Source organism: Rhipicephalus microplus, chromosome 10 (assembly GCF_043290135.1).
Source record: "Rhipicephalus microplus isolate Deutch F79 chromosome 10, USDA_Rmic, whole genome shotgun sequence".
NCBI classification, from domain to species: Eukaryota; Metazoa; Arthropoda; class Arachnida; order Ixodida; family Ixodidae; genus Rhipicephalus; species Rhipicephalus microplus.
The window spans coordinates 20,219,485-20,246,958 of NC_134709.1; the positions used below are offsets into that span (position 1 = coordinate 20,219,485).

At 46.0% G+C, this 27,474-nt stretch overlaps 1 protein-coding gene across 1 annotated transcript in view; it reads left to right on the top strand.

The window, feature by feature from the left end:
- Positions 1-319: 319 nt before the first annotated feature.
- LOC119181368 (uncharacterized) overlaps positions 320-27,474 on the top strand; it is a 127,907-nt gene continuing 100,752 nt past the window's right edge. Inside the window, exon 1 of the mRNA XM_037432589.2 lies at positions 320-1,160. Coding sequence (XP_037288486.2) covers positions 947-1,160 — 214 coding nt within the window. The 5' untranslated portion in view covers positions 320-946. The remainder of the gene's footprint in view (positions 1,161-27,474) is intronic.

Here is a 27,474-nt window from a genome sequence, read left to right on the forward strand (position 1 = left end):
CGAGTGACGCCTTTTCTATTCTGTTCTTAATTTTCCCTCGTTGATGGAGCGCGTCTTCTTTGTGTTTCGGTACGCACTGCTGCGGCGGCTTAAGTACGCCCGAGAAAGAACGGCGCCGTTCCGACATGACGACGCGGCGGGGGAGTGTGCACCGTAGTCGCTCGCACAATTGTCCGACGCCGCAGCTGAGCACGCTCGGCTGGCTGCGCAAGCCGCGCTGCTGCAGATAGCGGCGGCGCGTCCGAGTCGTGCACCTCTCACGACTACGCACCGCGGCAAATCGCCAAGTGCGCCGAGGGTGCGTGTTAGCTTTCGACGACGTCGGCAGGAGACAAGTTCTCTTTCCGCGGCGCCGATTATCTCTCGACGCCGAGCGAAAGAGGGCCGGCGGCGTTACGCCTCCGATCGCCCTTTCTCTCCGTCCTGTGTGTTCTGCGTATTACTTCTATAATGTCGAGGTGCGCGGAGCGTTCAGAAGGCTCGCAGCGGAAAGACGATTGCCAACGAGCCGGGACGGTGGGTGCACGGTAACTTCGCCGGCTTAGCGTGCGTACGCTTAGCCACTGTTCTACATTCGTTCGCGCTGTGCGCGAACGAATGTAGTTCGACGTTGTCTTGCACTCCATCTCTGGTGCACCTGTGGGTTTCGACACCTCAGAAAAGAGAAAAAAAAAGTAGTGCGGAGTTGAAAAGAATCGCCGGCTGCGGCGCGCGCCTTGCATTCTGCCAGTGGATGCGTCGACGACTTCGGATCTGGAAGCCTCGCACCGGTGGGTTTTATTGGTCGGTCTTCACCGGCATCCTTGCGGACGACTATCGGAGTGAATTAAACGCCGTGGGAGTGAAAGAGAGAGCAAAACAAAAAGCCATGACCGAGGATTACTACGACGAGGAAAGCCGCTACTACTGCGACGGTGGTGTTTGTTTTGCGTGTTCCGAGTGAGTGATGATGACGTTGGTGCCGCCGACGTTCTGCGGTCATTGCGCTGCGCGATGTGACGGCGGCCGGCGGCGGAAGACGCGGCAGCGTTCCGCGATCCCTGCCGCCGTGCCGGTGGTGCTACTGCTTCTCCTGGTCGGGCGGGCTGCGCCGGAGCTCGTGCAAGTGTCGAAAGACGTCAGCTCGCCGACTTCCCTGCCGCCATGCGACGTGGCCGGAGGTAAGCGCATCGCCGCCCGCGCTGTAGCGCCGCATAACGCGGACGTGTGTGCAGTCATCCCCGTTACATGGGCTTCGCAATAGGCGAAACGTGCTCCACAACATGCTTCGCAATAGATGAGAAAAAAAAAATGGTAAGGCAGCTTCGGACATTTAGAGTGAGAGAGAGAGAGAGACAGGTCGGTCTGGGTGATAGCGTGCTCTAGCCTGCTACTCTACACCGGGGTAAGGAAAAGTGTGTTTAGAAAAAAGTGGTTAACGATTTAGAGTACTAGGTACTCTACTATGGGAGAGCATTAAGCCGTCCCGTAACTGCAACAAGGAGAAGTTAATTGACTTCCAACCAAGGATAAAGTACATGACAAAAACATCGAGCTTCACGACTACAAAGGGTGTATGTACAATCAGGAAAGCACCACTACCGAGGTACAATGTATGTGGGGGAACGTACCCCTCTATTTACTGTACAGCGCGTGGTGCTCCAGCAGGCTTAATCATGCACGGTGGTAGGTCTTCTCAACACGCGGTTGGAACAAGTAGCGACTTAGCGCTGTACAACTCTAGGTATTATTTCTTTTTTGTCGCCTGAAACAATGCCGCTTTCGTACACGGTAAGTGCATGCCCGAAGAAAAGTGCAGTAATTGATGACGATGGTGAGGTATAGACGCGAGCATGTACAATCCTATCCAGCTGAGAAAAATGTTATAGCCACGCACACCAACCCAGTTTCTTTTAAAAAGTAGTGCCAAGCCTTGAATGCAAGTGCGCTGGTGAGTAGCCTTCTTTGCTTGTACTCGGATTTCTGTTTTCTCCCCTCTGTCTTTCTTTTATTTTATCCAGACATTTCTGTCTTCCTTTTTCTCTCTCAATTTATATTTGTTTCTACTTTTCTTCCAAAATTTTCCGTGCTTCTTTTTCTATTTCTCGCTTCCTTCCTCTCTCTTCTACTTTTGCTCGTGCTTTTGCCCGCATTACAACAAGCTACACGAGACGACGATAGTACACGAAAGTACTGGCCTCTAATGTGCTCTGCACTTAGAAATGAGAATGAGGCGATTGATGACGTGCTTCTGACGATGGCCTACCTATAGGGTACCTTGCCCTGCGGGAGTAGGGACCGGGAGTGAACAGTTTTTGGAACGCAACGACACGGGCCTTCGACTGCCATTATAGCTGAAAACCTTTACTGGCTATGATCCGTCTGTTTAAAAAATAATGGAAACAGCTCTGACTGGTGCAGACTTTGCAATCTTCTCTTAACTATTAGAGGGAGGGGCTGTCTACCACCCTACAACCCCCCCCCCCCCTCACCACCTTCTATTTATATATGCCACAAGTTTCAAACAAGCGGCCTGCGAGCTTCTTGTTCGCGTCCCACGGCCCTCAAGTGAAATGTATTCGCCTAAGTGGCGTAAATTCAGTAAAATCATAAGGGTGACACACCTCTTGTCATGGCGGCCATTTTATCTCTTATGGATGCCATTGGGTTCATTTTTACTTATATGAAAATTAAATTCGTGCGTTCAGATTAAGTTGAAAATCGAGCGTGGGCTCTCAACTAATGTAATTGCATCGTTGGATCGATTATTTCCTGAAACTGACGGAGCGGCAGTTTTGATTTCAATAGTCCCACTTCGACGGTTCAGGCTAAAAAATAATAAGAGAAGAGAAAGAAACTTACAAAGGTTCAATGAGCTATACATAATGGCCAAGTCAATCGTGATGTTTGAAACAGTAATTTCTAGGGAAGACACTAGGGTAGGGTTGTCTCCCCCAGCCGGAGCAGAAGTCTCAGACCCCCACTGATTCCCCCCCCCCCGTTATATACGTCAATGATGCGAACCGCATTTTGTTTTAAATTCTCCTAATTAGTAAGTTTGCGAGCTGCGCAGGCTTGAATAGTCCAAAGCAATGTTTTCGTGAGGCACCCTAAAGGATCACCATGTCGCGAAACATAACCGTGAAACAAAAACAAAAAAAATACACCATCCCCTGCTAAACGGAATCATGCATGTGTAGATGCGAAGCCGTGGGCGCTAATGCTTACACTGGCGGCGTCGTTGACGCTGGTACACATCGCGGCGTTGTACCGCCGAGGAGGAGGAGGAAAAAAACCTTTATTGATGCTGGCTGTGCCAGATAGCCCTTATCCCCACCGGGCTGGTTGACATCCCTAGTCCGGGACGTCATTAGTCGAGGCCGCCACCCGAGCCCGCTGCACTAGAGTTCGCTGTTCCTCTAGTGCGGAGCTATTGAGTAGGGTCGTCTCCCAGTCCTCTTTGGTGGGGTTGGGAAAGGGGGTTAATTTTGGGTTCATTTGGCATGCCCAGACCATATGGTAAGTGTTGGCCACTTCCCCACAGTACTGGCACTGCCCACTTGTTTTTGGGTCGTAATATTTTAGTATGACTGGACAGAGCAGCGTATTTGTCTGTAGGCGCCACAGGATGCGCTCCTCCGTTTTCGAGTTGTACCGCCGAAGAGAAACAAAGCGGGGTGCAAAGCACGCTGTGATGGATCGGTGTTTTCTACTGGAACATGTCAGTCGCTGCTAATGGGCAATGAGAGACAGAAGACTCCGATTGGACACAGAGACCCGCAGTCCGCTTTACGGTTAATGCGTACACGCTGCGACTTCTCATTGTTCACCAAGGCACAAGAAAAGTCACGCAGCAGGACTCTCGGAGGTCAAGTTCGAGTGCCTGTATAGACGGCGTATATTGTCGTCGTATAGACGGCGTGTATAGTCAGTGCCTATATAGTCAAGCTATTCGGTAGCAGACACTCCCTGAGATAGCGTTACGAGTGGAGAGAGGAGGAGAGTAGGAGCGGAGAGAGAGAGAGAGAGGGAGGAGGTGCAACCGCAGTAAGCGTGGTCACGCCGCACACCGGATTGAGCTCGACCATAAGCTGCTTCACATACGTCGTAACTATTTCAGAAGCGGCGTCCAAACTATATCATTTTGAAAACATGTTGGTGTCCTGGAACCTGATCTTCAGAAATAACCTGTACCTGAGACATTAGAAAGTTATGGTTTGTAAAGGCAACGTTTTCCGATATTTTACGGAAACTACCCCCCCCCCCCCCCCTCAGTTTGATCTCTTTCACTACCACCCCGTCACGGTGGTATGGTGGTTGTAGCGCTCTACTGACATAGTCCAAAGTTGGCGGGATGGAATTCCGGCTGCGGCGGCTTCATTTTGGACGGAGGCGAAATCGTTTGAGGCCCATGCAGGCAGATCTAGGGGTGACATTGAAGAATCCCAGGTGATCGAAATTTTCGGGGCTGCCCGCAACACAGTGATCTGTGTTTTGGAGGACCAAATAAAAGTTTAGCCAATCCAATCCAACCACTACCGCGTCTCCCATAATCATATCCCGGTTTTGATACGTAAAAATCCCGCATCCACTGCCCCACCATTCGCGTGACTTGCGGGACCGCGACGTGGTGGTTGAGGTGAGTACGAGGACGCTGCCTTGTGCAAGCGTCTGTGTCTGTGCTATCTATACAACAATTGCTGAAGGGCTTTCGGCGGGTAGATATTTTAGCGCCAGCAAAACTCGTGTCTCCAGCCGAAATTACGTGAACACGTAAGAAAAATATTTTACAAGTTTACTCTCCCAATCAGCATTTTCGATGGAGGCGAAAATGCCGCAGGCCCGTGTGCTCAGATTTGGCAGCGGTGCTTCGAAGGACGCACACGTTAGGGAAATTCACTTTGTCTTACAGATATCGCAAGACGACTGGTGTGGTTTCCGCAGCATCTTGCAGCGGGAGGTGGGCTTCGTGTGGCCATTGCCGGACATCAAGGACGGTACCAGCCCAAGCGACTAGCGAACCTGCGTGACGGATCTGCGCAGACCCAACGGACACAAACGCCACCAGGGAACCGTCTGTGATATATACCTGCAGCAACTCGTCTATCGCTCAGTTCGGCAGCGGTGCTTCGAAGGACGCACACGTTAGGGAAATTCACTTTGTCTTACAGATATCGCAAGACGACTGGTGTGGTTTCCGCAGCATCTTGCAGCGGGAGGTGGGCTTCGTGTGGCCATTGCCGGACATCAAGGACGGTACCAGCCCAAGCGACTAGCGAACCTGCGTGACGGATCTGCGCAGACCCAACGGACACAAACGCCACCAGGGAACCGTCTGTGATATATACCTGCAGCAACTCGTCTATCGCTCAGTTCGGCAGCGGTGCTTCGAAGGACGCACACGTTAGGGAAATTCACTTTGTCTTACAGATATCGCAAGACGACTGGTGTGGTTTCCGCAGCATCTTGCAGCGGGAGGTGGGCTTCGTGTGGCCATTGCCGGACATCAAGGACGGTACCAGCCCAAGCGACTAGCGAACCTGCGTGACGGATCTGCGCAGACCCAACGGACACAAACGCCACCAGGGAACCGTCTGTGATATATACCTGCAGCAACTCGTCTATCGCTCAGTTCGGCAGCGGTGCTTCGAAGGACGCACACGTTAGGGAAATTCACTTTGTCTTACAGGTGAGACCTTTTGTATCACGGAGTTTTTTTTTTAGTGTTAGTTTTTTAGCACTGCTGCCGAACTCAGCGCAAAGTGTTTGTGATGCCAAAGGGGGCTGCAAAAGACACTAGTGGTGATGCTGATAAGGATATGTTGGATGGTAAAGACCTTCGGGAATTAATTAGAGCGTTCGACACTTTCAAACGAGACTACCGATCGGACATGAGGGAACTAAAAGACAGCGTGTCGTTCTGTACGGACATTTGTAATGACGTAAAGGGAATAGCAGAAAACATAAAACAGCTCAGACAGGAAATGCATGGCATTGTAAACGAGAACAAAGCACTCAAAGCAGAAAATGAAAGGCTTGCGCAGAAGTGTGAAGAATTAGAGCAATACCAGCGCCTCAATAATGTAGAAATAAAGGGAGTGCCAGCTGAAGATGATCCAGTACTTACAATACAAAAAATTGGGAAAAGCGTGGGTGAGGCTGTAGAAGCAGCTGATCTCGACACGTGTCACTGGGTACGTAGCTCAAAGCAGAATGCGCAAAGCATTATCGCTCGTTTTGTGCGACGAAGCAAACGAAATGCGTTTCTGTCAAAATGCAGAAAACAAAAGATAGACAGTTCAGTGCTTGGAAGTGAGGCGAAGACGCCTATCTACGTAAACGAGAATCTCACACAGGCTAATAAAGCACTGCTTTCAGCCGCAATTCAAAAAAAGAAAGCTGCCAACTGGAAATTCGTCTGGACGAACAGCGGAAAAATTTTGGCTAGAAAGGATGAAGGCTCATCTGTAGTTCGTATCGCCACACAGGCCGATCTTATTCAGATATGCGCTGATACTGCTTTGAATGCCTAGTGACATACTTCCTAGTGCAACATCTTTTTTAACATCTTTGCCCTCATTTCACCATGCCTGAGCTAGAACATGGCACAAACTATTACACGACTGATGCCTTCAATTCTGAATTCTCACTTCCTGCAAAACGTTTTTCGCTTCTACATATCAATAGCAGAAGCCTTAAGAACAAAGTTGACGCGATTACCAATTTTCTTCACTCTTGTACCGTATCATTTGACGTGATAATGTTCTCAGAAACTTGGACTCACGGAAATGAAGTGCCCTATATATCTGGGTACCATTCTGAGCACCTGTGCCGCAGCGCTAAGAAGGGAGGGGGCGTTGCTATATACTTCAAAGACACGCTTACTTGTGAAAAGTTGCCTCACCTTTCCGTCATAAATGATGACGTCGAGTGCTTAGCTCTACGCATTGGCAAGGTGCTCGCAGTGGTTGTGTATAGGCCACCTCTTGGAAAGGAAGTAAACTTTCTTCATTTCTTCGAGACGCTACTGTGTGATAATTCTTTCACTTTGGGTTCATTTGTTATTATGGGTGACATAAACATTGATCTGAAATCATCACACACGTACTCTAGGGAATTCACTACCATGTTGGACACGTATGCCTGTAAAAATTACGTAGATATACCCACTAGAATCACAACACACAGTGCCACGTTACTGGACGTCTGCATTACAAACCTTTGCACAGACTACATAAAAACGGGCGTTTTCTCTTCCGATATTAGTGACCACCTGCCGGTATTTTTACTGGCCACCTTATATGAAAATAAGCCTCAAGAGCAAATGTGTTCTCGACGTAACCTAAATGACATCTCGCGCGAAGTATTTAGAAACTTAGTCCAAGGACTTGACTGGAGCATTATATTAGACCAGGCAGACGCCAACACTGCCTATGACATGTTTTTCGAGATGATCCATAAATGTTTTGACAATGCATTTCCGCTCAAGAAAATCATGGTGCAGCGAAACAAAAAATATAGGAAACCATGGATAAACAAAGGTCTATATCAACGCATAAAGGCTAAGAATAAATTATACCACGAATTCATTAGTTGTCGGGACCCTGAAGTATTTTGTAGATACAAAAAAATTCGAAATACTCTGAATGCTGATTTAAGAAAAGCCAAGAAAAATTACTACACAGCAAAGTTTGAGAGCATTTACGATAACCCAAAGAAGGTATGGCAAATGGTAAATGCTCTAACTAATAGAATGGAACAGTGCAGTGATATAAAAGAAATGACTATAAACGGTACAACTATATATGGTGAAGATTTGGCTAACTCAATAAATGCACATTTCATAAATGCCGGTTGTTATGAAGAGCCAAATGACATTGACCGTGATACTAATATCCCGGATACACCTATGATAGAACACACAATATTCTTACAACCAACATCTCCTGCTGAAGTGGAGGCATCAATAAGGCTACTGAAAAGTAATGTCGCACCAGGCATTGATGAGATTGGTGCGAAAGAATTAAAACAAGTATCCCACCTTATTTCGGAGGCAGTTGCTCACATTGTTAATCTCATGTTGTCAACTGGTGTTTTTCCACAAAAACTCAAAGTAGCACGGGTGACAGCTATATTTAAAGGTGGCCTTAGAAATAATTTATCAAATTACCGACCGATATCGGTCCTCCCCATTATGTCGAAAATATTTGAAAGTGTGATTAACCAAAGACTGGTTTCTTTCTTTGACAAACACAAAATTCTTTCTAATAGCCAATATGGTTTTCGGAAAAACAGATCAACTGAAAAAGCATTGTGCTACATCAAAGATAGTATACTTACGAACATAGATAGCAAAAATTTCACACTTGGTTTATTTCTAGATTTGAAGAAAGCTTTCGATTCCATAAAATATAATATTTTATACGACAAACTATCTAGGTATGGGGTGCGGGGAGTAGCATTAGAGCTCATTAAAAACTATCTGAGTCACCGTTCTCAAATTGTGCAAATACAAAACGCAAAATCATCGAAACTAAAGCTAACACAAGGAGTTCCTCAGGGGTCCATACTGGGGCCATTTTTATTTCTTGTTTATATTAACGATATTGTAACTATAGCAAACTCTCCTGAAATTATTATGTATGCCGATGACACTAATGTTTTTTTTAAATCCACAGACTTAACTGATTTGGAAACTAAGGCCAACGAGTACCTTGCGTTGCTCTCGACTTGGCTAGGCCAAAATAGACTGCAGCTTAATATAGCAAAGACAAACTATGTCATATTTCGTGCTCTGAACAAACAACTTAGCCGGGAAATAGTTCTAACTTTCCAAGGGCATGAGTTAACCAGGGTTAAAGAGCAAAAGTTTCTTGGTGTCTGGTTCCAAGAGCATCTTTCGTGGAACGTTCATGTTAATAATTTAGTCGTTGAACTCTCCCGAGCTGTTGGCTGCTTGTATAAAATTGCACCCTTGATACCTATCTGGTTGAAGCAAAACCTATATAATTCATTGTTCTACTCTAGACTATGCTACGGAATACTGGTCTGGGGTACCACTACAAAAACCAACTACAATAGGATTATTCGTCTACAAAAAATGATATTGCGCATTTATGAAAGTTATCAGGGGCCATGGTACCAATTAAGCACGTCACCGTTATTTTTAAAATATCAAATGCTTCAAGCAAACAAAGTTTATGACTTCAAACTACTGCAGTATATACATTCCAATGCACTATATCTAGACGACAGCAGCAGTAATGAAGTCCCATACGACATGAGACTGAAGAGAAGACGAACATTAAAAACCAGGACTAACTATGGTACACAAACAACCAGCCACCAAGTACTAATGATCCTGAATAAGCTAGAAGGTCATATTGAATTCTTCACGACTAGAAATGCATTTAAAAATAAGGTGAAGGAACTGTTACTTGCACAGGCTTTGAGAGAATGACCATTGCAACACATGTGTGTGTGGGTATATGTGTGTGTATGTGTGTATATATGTGTGTGTGTATATATGTGTATGTATATGTGTGTATATATATGTGTGTATATATGTGTATGTAGGTGTATATATGTGTGTATATGTGTGTGTGTATGTGTGTGTGTATGTATATATATGTGTGTATGTATATATGTGTGTATGTGTATATATATGTGTATGTATATATGTATGTATATATATATATGTATATATATATGGATGTATGTGTATGTATCTATGTATACTATTGCATTCCATGCGTTTGATTGAGCTTGATTGTGTGCTGATATCAATACTCCTTTTGTTATCTTATGCCTCTGTCTATAAAAAAAAAAAAAAAATATAGCACAGTAACTATGTGGACGTACGAATGCGAAAGACTTTGTATTCCTAACGCATTGTATATCAAATGTGTAACGATTTTTTTATATTTTTGTTTACTGCCAATGAACTACTATTATGCCATGTAATATGATGTTGTAACATGTTACGGGTACCGGGGCCCCTGTCAGGCGTTGCTCGCCTTTAGCTCCTGTACCTTTCTTGAAGTTGTCAAGATCAAATAAAATCTTATTCTTATTCTTATTCTTAGATTTGGGTGCACGTTAAAGAACCCAAAGTTGTCGGAATTTCCGGAGCCCTCCACTACGGCGTCTCTCATAATCACATGGTGGTTTAAAAAATCAATCAACATGAGCTGCCAAAATCACACAAAACAAAGCTTTCCTTCGTTTTCTTACTTGTAATGTAAAGGTGAGTGCCCTGGAATTATGCCACGCGAATTTGACGTGATTCTGACAGCGAATCATAACAAACGACTGAAGGGGGTGTAGACCAACGTAAAGTTGAGGTGGTTGGCACGAATAACTCACAATAGAAGACGGCAAATATGCGGATCTGGACACGATAGAAGGACACCATGAGCAGCTCCAGCGTCATAAATTGAGAGACCAATACGCCTGAGAAAACAGCAATTGGTGACTGTATTCGATGAAACCACAGTACGTTTTAGCGCACATACCAGGAGATTTAAATTTAAGGCTACTTGAAAATCAGCGGGATTTAGCCTTTCCTTGCTACCGCGCCGTCTGACAACCTCGGCACTGACCTTATATGTCTGCACGCCTAGTTTTTTGTTTTTTATCGTAAACCGTTACCATTATTTTTTGTCACATCCTCAGCGGTCCGAGCAGCTCCCTGCGCCCGCGTTATCACCGTTATCGGCTGAGCCACGTGAGTCGGGCGTAGTAAGTAAGAAGACTTAACAGAACAGAACCCGTGCTTTATCTCGTACTCGCTGCTTCAACAAAAATGTTCTGCACCTACACAAAACGAAATAAAAGTATATACCTTCTACTTTTTTTTCTTTTTAAATATAAATGCATGAGTATTTGGATGCATTTATTTATAATATCTGGAGTATTACGTCCCAAAAGCACGATGTAATATGCGAGGCACCGTAGTAGAGGGCTCCGGAAATATTGACCATCTAGTGTTTTTTTTTAACCTATCACACAGTGTGCACGGGCCTCTACAATTTCGCCACCATCGAAATGCGACCGACGCCACCTGGATCGCAGCCGCCACCTTCGGTTTAGGAGCGTGCACCTATACTTACCCTTTTTGGAACTTATTTCATTCAGTCATATGAAGAGGATGCACAGAAAACAAAAGCTGCCGTTCCAAATTTGGGCGACCCAGCACGCCAGTGGGGCGGCGTCGAGGCAAGCCCTCGACGTCCCCTCATGGGAGGTCTCGGCCCGGCCACCTAAACCTGCTGGTTTCTTATAATAAAGTTTATTCCTCCTCCTCCTCCTCGTGCACGATAGTTAACGATTCGGCCGACAGTACTAACCATTCCTTTCTGTAATGCCGTCGGGCTATGAAAGCGTCTGTAATAAATAAGAACAAATGAACCAGAACACATAGGCGAAGGTCCAAGAACAAGAGGTGCATGGTCGAAGTGAACTCATAGTCCGCCGCATGCGACATGCCTCATTACCGTATACTGACTGTGGCGCATAAAACTGTACAACTATACTTGGTGTTGAAAAACACGAACGTCATCACGAAAGCGATTGGGACAGTTTGAATAAAAAAGCTAATCTGATTATCAAAGTGGCCAACACGCCGAGTCATGCGCATGTTCATCGTACGTCGGCAATGATCCCTAAAGTCCGCTAACACATTTGCTAACAGCTACGTGACTTCCGATGATACACAACCTGCGCAATACATCATTGCGTCGTATCATCGAGTGATAATACCGCGCTTATCTGTGCGAGCCCTGACGTTGCTTTTTCGCAATCGTTGGCCAAACACAGCCGTACCGAGAAACAATCGACTCTGCTACGCCATTTCGATGAAAAGAAACATTATAGGCTCTATTCGCGGAATTATCGCCCCTATGTCAATCCGAAGTACACTGAATGTACAGCTGTGGCCGCGATAATCTTAAAGGGCTCCTCACCAGGCTCCATGACAAATTCTAGCTAGACGCTGGGTTGGGGAGGGGGGGGGGGGGTGATTTTAAATTAAAAAAAAGAGAAAAGTGAGACCCGCAACTGTCTCTCAGGGGGAGGACACCTCAACAGTAGCTCACGAGGGGTGGGGGGAAAGGAGGGATTAAAAGGATAGGATTAAAAGGTAGATAGATAGAGAGAGAGGAAGGAGAGAGTGAGGCCCAGGGACAGCGAACGACGGAAGTGACTCGGGAGAAGATAGGAAAGATGGAGACGGTCGCAGGAGTCCGAGGACGGGGCACCACTGGCGAGAGCTCTTGTCGGCGACGGGAGATGGCTTAGGGCTAATCCTGTCGGCCAGAGCTACACTGCCGTCGTCGTCGGGGAGCGGCGGCATGAGTTGGCGTAGGACCAACCCAGTCGGCCAGAGTTGCACTGTCGTCGGAGATCGCGAGGGCACAACCGGTAGGCATGGAATCCAGCGAGCGAGCAGTTGTGTGTTCCAAGAAGAAGAACATTATTCTACCAGAATGTTTTGCAATCGGTTAATTACGAGCTGAGAGAAGAAGCATTGTGAAGCGGCACGGAATCATGATGAGAGGAGGCGAGCTCGAAACCCTTGCCGCTCGCCCCGCGTAGCCTTCACAAACCAAATCTCTTCCCCCCATGTTCTCCGGCATCGGAGCGAATGATCACGTGCGCACGACGCCCCCGAGAAAGCCCGACGTACGAAGACGCGAGCGGCGTTGTTTTGTAGACCACAGTTATTTTGTTGTCTACTGTCTGTTTCTACGGGATGGATGCCTCGCTGCGCGCCCGTGTGGAAACGCTGGCTTAGGCGCAGCAGTCATGCTTTTGTAATGTCATTCGTTTGATGTCACACGGGGAAACTAAAGCCATTTGATAAAAATGACATTTCCGGTCGAGTGAGTTCCCGAAACACATTCGCATTCGATTTCGGACATGAGCACATTGAGTGCTCAAATGCGCGGGACTGTTAATTTGATTTCCAGGGCTGGCGTCTGCTCGATGCGCTAACCGAGGGGACACGAACGCATTCGAAACGCAGGCACATTGTCCCCGAATGTCGTTGCAATTCACGAAAAAAAAATTGAAGACGTGCACATTCCCCTTTTCTCTTTATCCCCGGTTTTGTTCATCTGTTCGAACAACAAATTACACAAAATACACATGTCGTGTAAAATAAATTTCGCCTGGTCACGTGCTACTGTTGGTGACGTCAGAGCACAGCTGTCTACGCAGAGAACTGACGTCAGCATTACCGTCTACGTAGAGGGATTCCTACGTCTACTCCACGCCCTCATTCTCTGGGGGCGCGCCCGCGAAAGGAAGGGTGAGCAGCCTTCATCTTGAAATTTGAACCCTTTCAGCGGGACATAGCGTCGCAAATTTTGGCAGATGTGTGCATTACGCTCGTCAGCTCGAAATTGTCAAACTTGGTGAGGGGCTCTTTAAATGCTTACATAACTCGTAAATGGCCCCTTCCAACTTTTTCCGCGTTTCTCCATAAAGAAACACGCTTCCTCCATTCCGGGAACCGGACCTTTGTTCACGTGTTTAGCAGCAGAGCACATGTGCCACCGTAAAAGCAACTACGGCGGTCATACGCGAAACATTGCAAAATCACAGCAAGACGTTTCATTGGGAAGTTACAAGTAACCTCGATAAAAGCGGTGGTGAAAAACTTTATTTGTCAGAAGGCCAAAAAGTAAAATGATATTTAAAAAATTAAAAAGCAGCGTTGTGGGCGGCCTTCGGGCTGCCGTTTGTGGCGTCCAGGCAGTGCCTAGCCGCGACGTCTTCCGCCCAAGTCACCAGCCGAAGTTGCAGGTCCGGTCTGGTGCTGGACAAAGCAGCCTCCCACTGCGGCGGACTTCTGAGGTGCCAAGAGGCAGAGGGCAAATGTGCCGGACGGGAGTAGAGTACGTACTCACAGTTAGCGATTGAGCTGCCACCTAAGCGGCAGGCCCGCGAGTACGTTCCGGGGTGGAAGAGGGCAAGACGTGCAGGAGTAAGGAAGGTGCGGGCCTGAAGTTGGCGCCACAGGTGTTGTTGGTGCTGTGAAAGCGGAGATTGCCATACCAGAAACGGCCGGCTGCCGACAAGCCCACGATAGAGGGGACATCGATTGCTAGAAAACGGCATATAAAATTACTTAGGCCACCGGCAAATCTTTCAGGGCCGCGACTTTGTAGTCGCAAAGGTTAGCATTTATCGCCGCTTATTTGAAATATTGCATGACGTATCAAAGTCGAACTAACGGAGAGCCCATCTGTTGTTGCTTCGTTATTTCACGCCCGTGAGTGACGTGGTGCCTACACTCGTCTCGCTCTCGGGGGAGCGTATGAAGGGAGGAGCTTCATTGCGGCATTAAAGACGATTTTGAGGTCACAGGCGTTGTACCCAAGAAAATTTCTGCTCACCTCGTTTACCAGCTCCTAACGTCGAAACTGAAAGCACATTTTCAAGCTCTTTTGTAAGAAATGTAATAAATGTATTTCTTCAGTTTTTCAGATAATAGTAACGTGCGTAAAGTTCAAGAGAATCTTCCATGATTTTTATGTAGCTCAAAAGAACATTTGTTTAAAAATATTTTAACAAATATGCGAAAGAAGGTGTAGAAAATTATTGCGCTATTTTCTAAAGCTCTTCTTGCCCACCGATTCAATTTTGGCAGATCGGTGAAGGAAGCAAGCTGTCACGAAGGGGCTGTGTTTAAAAGCAGTGAAATTGGTCTATAATGAAGCAAACTGCGCTGTATGGTGACGCGTAGACATTCACGTCACTCGTTAGTGTCAGCTCAGGGGGCGCCACAGTTGCGTTCTCCGTCACTTGCATTTCATGTTTCCAAAAATTGGATTGCATTCGACGCATTGTGAAAAAAAAAATGTTTCACCGTGAATTTTCTGTATCTGTGCGAACAATGCTAAGATGCACCCGTAGAATGACGTACTTCAAGTCTACCGTTGCTGTCATTCATCTGGATCTCTTGGTTAAAAAAGAAAGTCACACGCATTAGCCAATCACAATTGGAAGGCGAAAAGCATTTTAACACGATAGCGTCAAAGAGCTCGTGTCGCAGAAAGTCCGGCTTCGGTGTCGATGGTTGTGAGCGAGAAATCATTATCTTTGCGTGAACGAAAAATCGAGAAAGGCGAAAATATTTCTGCGTCTGAGAGGAGATCGAACGCGGGTCGTACGCGTAGCAAGTGGGTTACCACACAGACTTGCGTCTTCTTGGTATTAATGCGAAAATACCTTCCTCTGCTTGGAAATGCAGTCAAAGTAACTTGCCTGTTTTACAAATACATGCATCGTGTGTATACATGCTTCGCAATAGAAGATGAAATATTGCAATAATAATTTGTGGTGCAAGCGTACAGTGCCATTGGGCGCCAGGACATGTAATCATCATAGAGACTTAATGGATTAAAGCAATTCATCCACTACCCAAAGCATACAGGTTACTGCGCCTATTCTCTTATGACCACGTAGTCAGTACATAAGAAGTTCGAAAAGATTTCATGCACTAAGCGTTTGTAGTACGCACTAGAAGCAGAATATCGCTGTCGCGTTCAACTCTTGAAGGCTAAGCTTAAAGGTCCCCCGTATTTCTTGTTTTCATTCGATTGTGAAGGATTCAATTTTCAACGGATTTTAGGGGATATCTATTTTCATTCGACATCCCTTCCCACAGTGCAGGGTAGCAAACTGGACGTGTGTGGTCAACCTCCCTTCCTTTCCTTGCCCCCCCTCTCTCTCTCTCTCTCTCTCTCTTTAGCTTTCCACAGTGCAGGCTAAACCGGACGTGTGTGGTCAAGCTCCCTGCCTTTCCTTGCATCTCTCACTCTTCATTTCAGCTTCCCTTCGAAGCTGGTGTTCGTTCGGACTTGCCCGATGATAGAGGGTGAGGGGCAGGCGCTGTGGCGATATCTTGGCACCTAACTACTCCCCCCCTCTCTCTTTCTACCTCTAGCTTATCAGGTCAGTATGCTTCTACATTGAGCAGGTGTTGCTGTAAAACTGTGCATTCAACAACTTGCAGTGACCTCATAGGCACCCGCGGGTATATTTAGTTGAGGGAGGGGCCTCAGCAAAGAATCACCGCAAAACCCTCTCTCTCCCTCACGGCCTACTCATGACAGAAAGAATCTGCTCATGCCTATCGGTTCTCCGCAAGTAGTTCAGCACACAGACCAACACCACCTTAGATCTAGGTGGCGTTGCACTGACTCACAACTGCGCATGCTCTCCTTCTGGGGGCACACTGAGTTGCTGCTACATGGGAAGTCGACCTTTCGCCTCGCTTCCAACAATGGTGGAAGTAGAGCGTTGTTCGCTCGACCCGAGCGAGCTAGTAAAGCAGGTTGTTTCCGCTCTCTGAAACACGCGGGTGGTTGACAGACTCGACCGGGCGTTTTTCTACAAAAACAGATTATCGAGGTGAACCCGAGTAAAGCACGCTTAAACCGGCGTCTTTGCTTCTTACAATAAACGTGTCTTCCCAAGGAACAATTATCATCATCATCATCATCATCATTAGTAGTAGTAGTACTGGTAGTAGTAGTAATAGTAGTAGTAGTAGTAGTAGTAATAGTAGTAGTAGTAGTAGTAGTCTTACTACCACATCTACTGTTGCTACCATTATTAACTGCGTAACCATATATTAGCACGTGTAAAATAGGTAATAGATGATAAAAAAAAACTAAACGAATAAAAAAAAGTTTTGAATCTGTTGTCTTTCGGGGTGCCAGCATGGTATGTGGGTATAAGTCACGCAGTGTCATCGGTTCTTCATTTTTTTGGTTTGTTATTTTCTGAACTTTAAACAAGTTTGTTTATATTTTTTCTTCCTGATTTCTACTTGTTCATTTCCGCATATCCTATGAGGCTGTTATGTTTAATTGTGACGAAGCCGACAAACATGTCGTGTCATTGATGTCCCGACCCATCTAGTTATTCATGCATTCGTGCCATGCCATGCCGATATTGGTACATATTTGGGGGCTGTTTCCAGTAATGGAGTGGTTTTCTGAGGTTCAGTCAGGAACACTGAGATTCGCGAAAGTGGGTCAACAGTATACATGCTGCGCAACGAACAAGAATGATGATCGCTCGCTGCTATCGCAACACACACACACACACACACACACACACACACACACACACACACACACACACACACACACACACACACACACACACACCTGTCATACGGCAAATGTAATGTCATTTAGAGCGAATGTCATACTTTTGCAATGCCATTTGCTTTGGTGTCACACGAGGAAACTAATGCCATTTGATGAAAATGACATTTTCGGTCGAGTGAGTTCCCGAAACACATTCGCATTCGATTTCGGACATGAGCACATTGAGTGCTAAAATGCGCGGGACTGTTAATTTCATTTCCAGGGCTGGCATCTGCTCGATGCGCTAACCGAGGGGACACGAACACATTCAAAACGCAGGCACATTGACCCCGAATCTCGCTGCAATTCACGAAAAAAAAAAAAGAAAAAAAAATGAAGACGTGCACATTCTCTTTTTCTCTTTATCCCCGGTTTTGTTCATCTGTTCAAACAACAAATTACACAAAATACACATGTCGTGTAAAATAAATTTCGCCTGGTCACGTGCCACTGTTGGAGACGTCAAAGCACAGGCGTCTACGCAGAGAACCGACGTCAGCATTACCGTCTACGTAGAGCGATTCCTACGTCTACGCCACGCCCTCATTCTCTGGGGGCGCGCCCGCGAAAGGAAGGGCGACCAGCCTTCATCTTGAAATTTGAACCCTTTCAGCGGGAAGTAGCTTCGCAAACTTTGGCAGATGTATGCATTACGCTCGTCACCTGTAAATTGTCAAACTTGGTGAGGGGCTCTTTAAGCGCTTACATAACTCGCAAATGCCCCCTTCCAACTTTTTCCTCCTTCCTCCGTAGAGAAACACGCTTCCTCTATGCCGGGAACCGGACCTTTGTTCACGTGTTTAGCAGCAGAGCACATGTGCCGCCGTACAAGCAACAACGACGGTCATACGTGAAACAATGAAAAATCACAGCAAGACGTTTCATTGGGAAGTTCCAAGTAACCTCGAAAAAAGCGGAGATCGCCATACCAGAAACGGCCCATTGCCGACAAGCCCACGATAGAGGGGGCATCAATTGATGGGAAACGGTGTAAAAAATTACTTAGGTCACCGGTAAATTTTTGTGGGCTGCGTGATTGTACGCTCACTGCGTTTCTCACTTTGTTTCCCCAAAGGTTGGCATTCATCCCCGTTTATTTGACATAGTGCCACTCAAGTCTCAATATTCATGTCGTCGATGGAGCGCTTTCAGTGGTACGGCTCAGTGCTCTCCCATAGTTGAGTAGGAAGCACTCGGAATCGTTGAACATTTTTTTTTTTTTTTGTAAACACATTGCATGACGTATTATATATCCAAGTCGAACTAACGGAGAGCCCATCTTTTGTTGCTCCTTTACTTCACGCCCGTGAGTGACGTGATGCCTACACTCGTCTCGCTCTCGGGGGAGCGTATATGAAGGGAGGAGCTTTATTGTGGCTTTAAAGACGGTTTCAAGGTCACAAGCGTTGAACCCAAGAAAACTTCCACTCACATCGTTTACCAGCTCCTAACGTCGAAACAGAAAGCACAATTTCAAGCTCTTTTATAAGAAATATAATAAATGTATTTCTTTAGTTTTTCAGATAATAGTAACGTGCGTAAAGTTCAAGAGAATCTTCCATGATTTTTATGTAGCTCAAAAGAACATTTGTTTGAATATATTTTAACAAATATGCGAAAGAAAGTGTAGAAAATTATTGCGCTATATTCTAAAGCTCTTCTTCCCCACCGATTCAATTTTGGCAGATCGGTGAAGGAAGCCAGCTGTCACGAAGGGGCTGTGTTTAAAAGCAGTGAAATTGGTCTATAATGAAGCATACTGCGCTGTATGGTGACGCGTAGACATTCACGTCACTCGTGAGTGTAAGCTCAGGGGGCGCCACAGTTGCGTTCTCCGTCACTTGCATTTCTTGTTTCCCAAAATTGGATTGCATTCGACGCGCTGTGAAAAAAAAAAAATGTTTCACCATGAATTTTCTCTATCTGTGCGAACACTGCTAAGAAGCACCCGTAGAATGACGTACTTTAAGTCTACCGTTGCTGTCAGTCATCTGGATCTCTTGGTTAAAAAACAGTCACACGCATTAGCCAATCACAATTGGAAGGCGAAAACCATTTTAACACGATAGCGTCAAAAAGCTCGTTTCGCAGAAATTCCTTGCGTCGGTGTCGATGGTTGTGAGCGAGAAATCATTATCTTTGCGTGAAAGAAAAATCGAGAAAGGCGCAAATATTTCAGGGTCTGAGTGGAGATCGAATGCGGGACGCGTGCATGGCAAGTGGGTTACCACACAGACATGCGTCTGCTTGGTATTAATGCGAAAATACCTTCCTCTGCTTGGAAGTGCAGTCAAAGTGACTTGCCTGCCTGCTTTACAAGTACATGCGTCGTGTGTATACATGCTTCACAATAGAAGATGAAATATTGCAATAATAATTTGTGGTGCAAGCGTACAGTGCCAGTGGGCGCGAGAACATGTGGTTATCACAAGAGACTTCGTGTATTAAAGCCATTCACCCACTACCCAAGGCATACACGTTACTGCGCCTATTTCTCCTAAGACCACGTAGTGATTACATGGAAAGTTCGAAAAGATTTCATGCTCTAAGCGTTTGTAGTACGCACTAGAAGCAGAATATCGCTGTCGCGTTCAACTCTTGAAGGCGAAGCTTAAAGGTCCCCCATATTTTTTGCTTTCATTCGATTGTGAAGGATTCAATTTTCAACGGATTCGAAGGGATATCTATTTTCATTCGACATCCCTTCCCACAGTGCAGGGTAGCAAACCAGACGTGTGTGGTCAACCTCCTTGCCTCTCTCTCTCTCTCTCTCTCTCTCTCTCTCTCTCTCTCTTAATTTTTGCTTTCTACAGTGCAGGCTAGCAAACCTGACGTGTGTGGTCAAGCTCCCTGCCTTTCCTTGCATCTCTCTCTGATCATTTTAGCTTCCCTTCGAAGCTGGTATTCGTTCGGATTTTTCCGATGATCGGCGGGTGAGAGGCAGGCGCTCTGGCGATACCTTGACACCTAACTACTCCCCGCCCCCCTCTCTACCTCTAGCGTAACAGGCCAGTATACTCCCACATAGAGCTGGTGTTGCTGTAAAACTGTGCATTGAACAACTTGCGGTGAACTCATAGGCACCCACGGGGTTTCTAAGTTGGAGAAGGGGTGTTGGCAATAAATTACCGCAAAGCACCCTCTCTCCCTCCCGTCCTACACATGGCAGGAGAACTCTGCGCACGCCTATCGGTTTTCCGCAAGTCGTTCAATACACAGACCAACACCACCTTAGATCTAGGTGGCGTTGCACTGACTCAGCAACTGCGCATGCTCCTTCTGGGGGCATACTGAGTTGCTACATGGGAAGTCGACCTTTCGCCTCGCTTCCAACAATGGTGCAAGTAGAGCGTTGTTCGCTCGACCCGAGCGAGCTAGTAAAGCAGGTTGTTTCCGCTCTCTGAAACACGCGGGTGCTGGTTGACAGACTCGACCGGGCGTTTTTCTACAAAAACAGACTATCGAGGTAAACCCGAGTAAAGCGTCCTTAAACCCGCGTATTTGCTTCTTACAATGAACTTGTCTTCCCAAGGAACAATTATCACCATCATCATCAGTAGTAGTAGTAGTAGTAATAGTAGTAGTAGTAGTAGTAGTAGTAGTCTTACTGCCACATCTACTGTTGCTATCATTATTAACTGCGAAACCGTATATAAGCACGTGTAAAATAGGTAATAGAAGATAAAAAAGAAACTAAACGAATAAAACAAATGGTTTGAATCTGTTCTCTTTCGGGGCGCCAGCATGGTATGTGGTTACAAGTCACGCAGTGTCATCGGTTCTTCATTTTTTGGTTTGTTATTTTCTGAACTTTAAACAAGTTTGTTTATATTTTTCTCTTCCTCCTTTCTACTTGTTCTTCATTTCCGCATATCCTATGAGGCTGTTATGTTTAATTGTGACGAAGCCGAGTAACATGTCGTGTCATTGATGTCACGATCCATCTAGTTATTCATGCATTCGTGCCATGCCATGCCGATATTGGTACATATTTCGGGGCTGTTTCCAGTAATGGAGTGGGTTTCTGAGGTTTAGTCAGGAACACTGAGATTCGCGAAAGTGGGTCAACAGTATACATGCTGCGCAACGAACAAGAATGATGATCGCTCGCTGCTCTCTCGCAACACACACACACACACACACACACACACACACACACACACACACACACACACACACACACACACACACACACACACACACACACACACACACACACACACACACACACACACACACACACACACACACACACACACACACACACACACACACACACACACACACACACACACACACACACACACACAGACACACCTGTCACACGGCAAATGTAATGTCATTTAGAGAGAATGTCATACTTTTGCAATGTCATTTGTTTTGGTGTCACACGAGGAAACTAATGCCATTTGATGAAAATGACATTTTCGGTCGAGTGAGTTCCCGAAACACATTCGCATTCGATTTCGGACATGAGCACATTGAGTGCTCAAATGCGCGGGACTGTTGATTTGATTTCCAGGGCTGGCGTCTGCTCGATGCGCTAACCGAGGGGACACGAACACATTCGAAACGCAGGCACGTTGTCCCCGAATCTCGTTGCAATTCACGAAAAAAAAGATAAAAAATGAAGACGTGCACATTCCCCTTTTCTCTCTATCCCCGGTTTTGTTCATCTGTTCAAACAACAAATTACACAAAATGCACATTTCGTGTAAAATAAATTTTGCCTGGTCACGTGCTACTGTTGGTGACGTCAGAACACAGGCGTCTACGCAGAGAACCGACGTCAGCATTACCGTCTACGTAGAGTGATTCCTACGTGTACGCCACGCCCTCATTCTCTGGGGACGCTCCCGCGAAAGGCAGGGTGAGCAGCCTTCATCTTGAAATTTGAACCCTTTCAGCGGGACGTAGCGTCGCAAATTTTGGCAGATTACGGCATTACGCTCGTCAGCTCGAAATTGTCAAACTTGGTGAGGGGCTCTTTAAACGCTTACATAACTCGCAAATGCCCCTTTCCAACTTTTTCCTCCTTCCTCCATAGAGAAACACGCTTCCTCCATGCCGGGAACCGGACCTTTGTTCACGTGTTTAGCAGCAGAGCACATGCGTTGCCGTGCAAGCAACAACGACGGTCATGCGTGAAACAATGAAAAATCACAGCAAGACGTTGCATTGGGAAGTTACAAGTAACCTCAATAAAAGCGGAGATCGCCATACCAGAAACGGCCGATTGTTGACAAGCCCACGATAGAGGGGGCATCAATTGCTGGAAAACGGTGTATAAAGTTACTTAGGTCACCGGTAAATTTTTGTGGGCTGCAAAATTGTACGCTCACCGCGTTTCTCACTTAGTTCCCCCAAAGGTTGGCATTCATCCCCGTTTATTTGATAGTGCCACTGAAGTCTAAATATTCATGTCGTCGATGGAGCGCATTTAGCGGGACGGCTCAGTGCTCTCCCATAGTTGAGTACGAAGTACTCGGAATCGTTCAACATTTCTTTTTTGTAAACACATTGCATGACGTATTATATATCCAAGTCGAACTAACGGAGAGCCCATCTTTTGTTGCTCCTTTACTTCACGCCCGTGAGTGACGTGATGCCTACACTCGTCTCGCTCTCGTGGGGGGAGCGTATGAAGGGAGGAGCTTTATTGTGGCTTTAAAGACGGTTTCAAGGTCACAAGCGTTGAATCCAAGAAAACCTCCACTCACCTCGTTTACCAGCTCCTAACGTCGAAACAAAAAGCAACAACTTCAAGCTCTTTTATAAGAAATGTAATAAATTTATTTCTTCAGTTTTTCAGATAATAGTAACGTGCGTAAAGTTCAAGAGAATCTTCCATGATTTTTATGTAGCTCAAAAGAACATTTGTTTGAATATATTTTAACAAATATGCGAAAGAAAGTGTACAAAATTATTGCGCTATTTTCTAAAGCTCTTCTTGCCCACCGATTCAATTTTGGCAGATCGGTGAAGAAAGCCAGCTGTCATGAAGGGGCTGTGTTTAAAAGCAGTGAAATCGGTCTATAATGAAGCAAATTGCGCTGTATGGTGACGCGTAGACATTCACGTCACTCGTGAGTGTAAGCTCAGGGGGCGCCACAGTTGCGTTCTCCGTCACTTGCACTTCATGTTTCCGAAAATTGGATTGCATTCGAAGCGCTGTGGGGAAAAAAAATGTTTCACCGTGAATTTTCTGTATCTGTGCGAACACTGCTAAGATGCACCCGTAGAATGACGTACTTTAAGTCTACCGCTGCTGTCAGTCATCTGGATCTCTTGGTTAAAAAACAAAGCCACACGCATTAGCCAATCACATTTGGAAGGCGAAAACCATTTTAACACGATAGCGTCAAAGAGCTCGTTTCGCAGAAAGTCTGGCGTCGTTGGTTGTGAGCGAGAAATCATTATCTTTGCGTGAAAGAAAAATCGAGAAAGGCGCAAATATTTCAGGGTCTGAGTGGAGATCGAATGCGGGTCTTACGCGTGCATGGCAAGTGGGTTACCACACAGACATGCGTCTGCTTGGTATTAATGCGAAAATACCTTCCTCTGCTTGGAAATGCAGTCAAAGTAACTTGCCTGCTTTACAAGTACATGCATCGTTTGTATACATGCTTCCCAATAGAAGATGAAATATTGCAATAATAATTTGTGGTGCAAGCGTACAGTGCCATTGGGCGCGAGAACATGTGGTTATGATAAGAGAGAGACTTCGTATATTAAAGCCATTCACCCATTACCCAAGGCATACACGTTACTGCGCCTATTTCCCCTAAGACCACGTAAAGATTACACGGAAAGTTCGAAAAGATTTCGTGCACTAAGCGTTTGGAGTACGCACTAGAAGCAGAATATCACTATCGCGTTCAACTCTTGAAGGCGAAGCTTAAAGGTCCCCCATATTTTTTGCTTTCATCCGATTGTGAAAGATTCAATTTTCAATGGATTCGAAGGGATATCGATTTTCAGTCGATATCCCTCCCCGCTGTGTAGGGTAGCAAACCGGTCGTGCGTGGTCAACCTCCCTGCCTTTCCTTGCTTCTCTCTCACTTTTTCTCTCTCTTTCTCTTTCTTAATTTTAGCTTTCCACAGTGCAGGGTAGCAAACCGCGCGTGTGTGGTCAAGCTCCCTGCCTTTCCTTGCATCTCTCACTCTTCATTTCAGCTTCCTTTCAAAGCTGGTATTCGTTCGGACTTGTCCGATGATGGAGGGTGAGGGGCAGGCGCTCTGGCGATACCTTGACACCTAACTACTCCCCCCCCCCCTCTCTCTCTACCTCTAGCGTATCAGGCCAGTATACTTCCACATATAGCTGGTGTTGCTGTAAAACTGTGCATTGAACAACTTGCGTTGAACTCATAGGCACCCGCGGGGTTTTTAAGTTGGAGAAAGGGTGTTGGCAATAAATTACCGCAAAGCACCCTCTCTCCCTCCCGCCCTACACACGGCAGGAGAACTCTGCGCACGCCTATCGGTTTTCCGCAAGTCGTTTAATACACAGAACAACACCACCTTAGATCTAGGTGGCGTTGCACTGACTCACAACTGCGCATGCTCTCCTTCTGGGTGGGGGCATACTGAGTTGCTACATGGGAAGTCGACCTTTCGCCTCGCTTCCAACAATGGTGGAAGTAGAGCGTTGTTCGCTCGACCCGAGCGAGCTAGTAAAGCAGGTTGTTTCCGCTCTCTGAAACACGCGGGTGGTTGACAGACTCGACCGGGCGTTTTTCTACAAAAACAGATTATCGAGGTAAACCCGAGTAAAGCACGCTTAAACCGGCGTCTTTGCTTCTTACAACAAACGTGTCTTCCCAAGGAACAATTATCATCATCATCATCATCAGTAGTAGTAGTAGTAGTAGTAGTAGTAGTAGTAGTAGTAGTAGTAGTAGTAGTAGTCTTACTGCCACATCTACTGTTGCTACTGTTGCTACTAGGACTGCTACCTTCTCCGCATCCTTCTATCCGCGTGCTGTGAAGGACTGGAACGACCTCCCAAACCAAGTCGTCACAATCACCTGCCCATCAACTTTCGCTAAAAATGTAACAACCCATCTCTGTCAGTGAAATTTTATGGCAATGTATATACCCACACCTATGTAGGAATATTTTATACTTTGAATGTAGCAAAAATTTTATATCCTGTATACCAACCCCTTATGTGGCAAATGTTTTTGATATCCTGTACATCCACCCCTTATGTAATACCCCCTTGTGGGGTCTTTAAGGAAATAAAATATGATGATGATGATGATAACTGCGTAACCATATATAATCACGTGTAAAATAGGTAATAGAAGATAAAAAAGAAACTAAACGAATAAAAAATTTTTGAATCTGTTGTCTTTCGGGGCGCCAGCATGGTATCTGGGCATAAGTCACGCAGTGTCATGGGTTCTTCATTTTTTGGTTTGTTTTTTTCTGAACTTTAAACAAGTTTGTTTATATTTTTTTCTTCCTTCTTTCTACTTGTTGTTCATTTCCGCATATCCTATGAGGCTGTTATGTTTAATTGTGACGAAGCCGACAAACATGTCGTGTCATTGATGTCATGACCCATCTAGTTATTCATGCATTCGTGCCATGCCATGCCGATATTGGTACATATTTGGGGGCTGTTTCCAGTAATCGAGTGGTTTTCTGAGGTTTAGTCAGGAACACTGAGATTCGCGAAAGTGGGTCAACAGTATACATGCTGCGCAACGAACAAGAATGGTGATCGCTCGCTGCTCTCGCAACACACACACACACACACACACACACACACACACACACACACACACACACACACACACACACACACACACACACACGCACGCACGCACGCACGCACGCACACACACACACACACACACACACACACACACACACACACACACACACCTGTCACACGGCAAATGTAATGTCATTTAGAGAGAATGTCATACTTTTGTAGTGCCATTTGCTTTGGTGTCACACGAGGAAACTAATGCCATTTGATGAAAATGACATTTTCGGTCGAGTGAGTTCCCGAAACACATTCGCTTTCGATTTAGGACATGAGCACATTGAGCGCTCAAATGCGCGGGACTGTTAATTTGATTTCCAGGGCCGGCGTCTGCTCGATGCGCTAACCGAGGGGACACGAACACATTCGAAACACAGGCACATTGTCCCCGAATCTCGCTGCAATTCACGAAAAAAAAGATAAAAAATGAAGACGTGCACATTCCCCTTTTCTCTCTATCCCCGGTTTTGTTCATCTGTTCAAACAACAAATTACACAAAATGCACATTTCGTGTAAAATAAATTTCGCCTGGTCACGTGCTACTGTTGGTGACGTCAGAGCACAGGCGTCTACGCAGAGAACCGACGTCAGCATAACCGTCTACGTAGAGCGAGAAGGGCGTAACCTCCTTGGTTTTCCAAAGGTTGAGCGAGCGTTCGGCCGCAGTGCCATGAATACAGTGAAGTAGTAGATACCATGAACTCGAGGTGGTTAAAGGTGGGAAGTGGACCCGAAGCGCTAGCCGTAAGAAAGTGTGCGTGTTCCAACTCTCGTTTAGTCCTTGGAATGTCCGCTGGATGGCGGTGCTTCTATATGGGGAATATATGATGAAAAGATGCGAGATGGTGGTACTTGGAGTGTTGAATAGATGGACGAATGGACACACAGACACATGCATGGATGGACGCATGAACGGACGCAGGGGCGGCTGCATGGGCGAACGCAGGGACGGACGCACGAACAGACGCACGCACGGACGGGCTGATGGACGCATGGACGGACGGAAGCAAGAACAAATGGACGGACGAATTCTTCGCCCCACTCTCCATCATTCACTCCGTGGATATGCTGCCATTTATTTTTTTTTTTTTTTGCGCTGGGTTTCGTACATTTTGGTACGGCGAAGCTATAGCCGGACGGGTCCAGCCTTTTCCAGCATCACTGTCTCCTGTTTGCAAAAGGAATGCTTAAGTGCAGTTCCAACCAACTTGTTCAAGAAAAACGAGAACTGTTGGAAGGGCCCATTTCCGTTACGTATAGCCATACACGAAGCCAAAAAGTAACGAGGCCAAGGAAATGCACGGATTAATTATCACTTGCGTTCATTATACCTTCTTTTGTAGCAGCACACAGCAATGATTGTGATGAATTTGTCCTGTCGAGCAAGAGCTCGAGCTATAGAACGTGTACACGCCGAGCCCGAAGGGCTCGGTACACGCCCTCATTAGCGAAGGCGAGCCAAACATAGCGAAACTTCGAGACCAATATAGACGACCGTGATACGACTGCACGTGTTACGCGAGTAGCCGAGGTTATTCTAAAGCTAACGT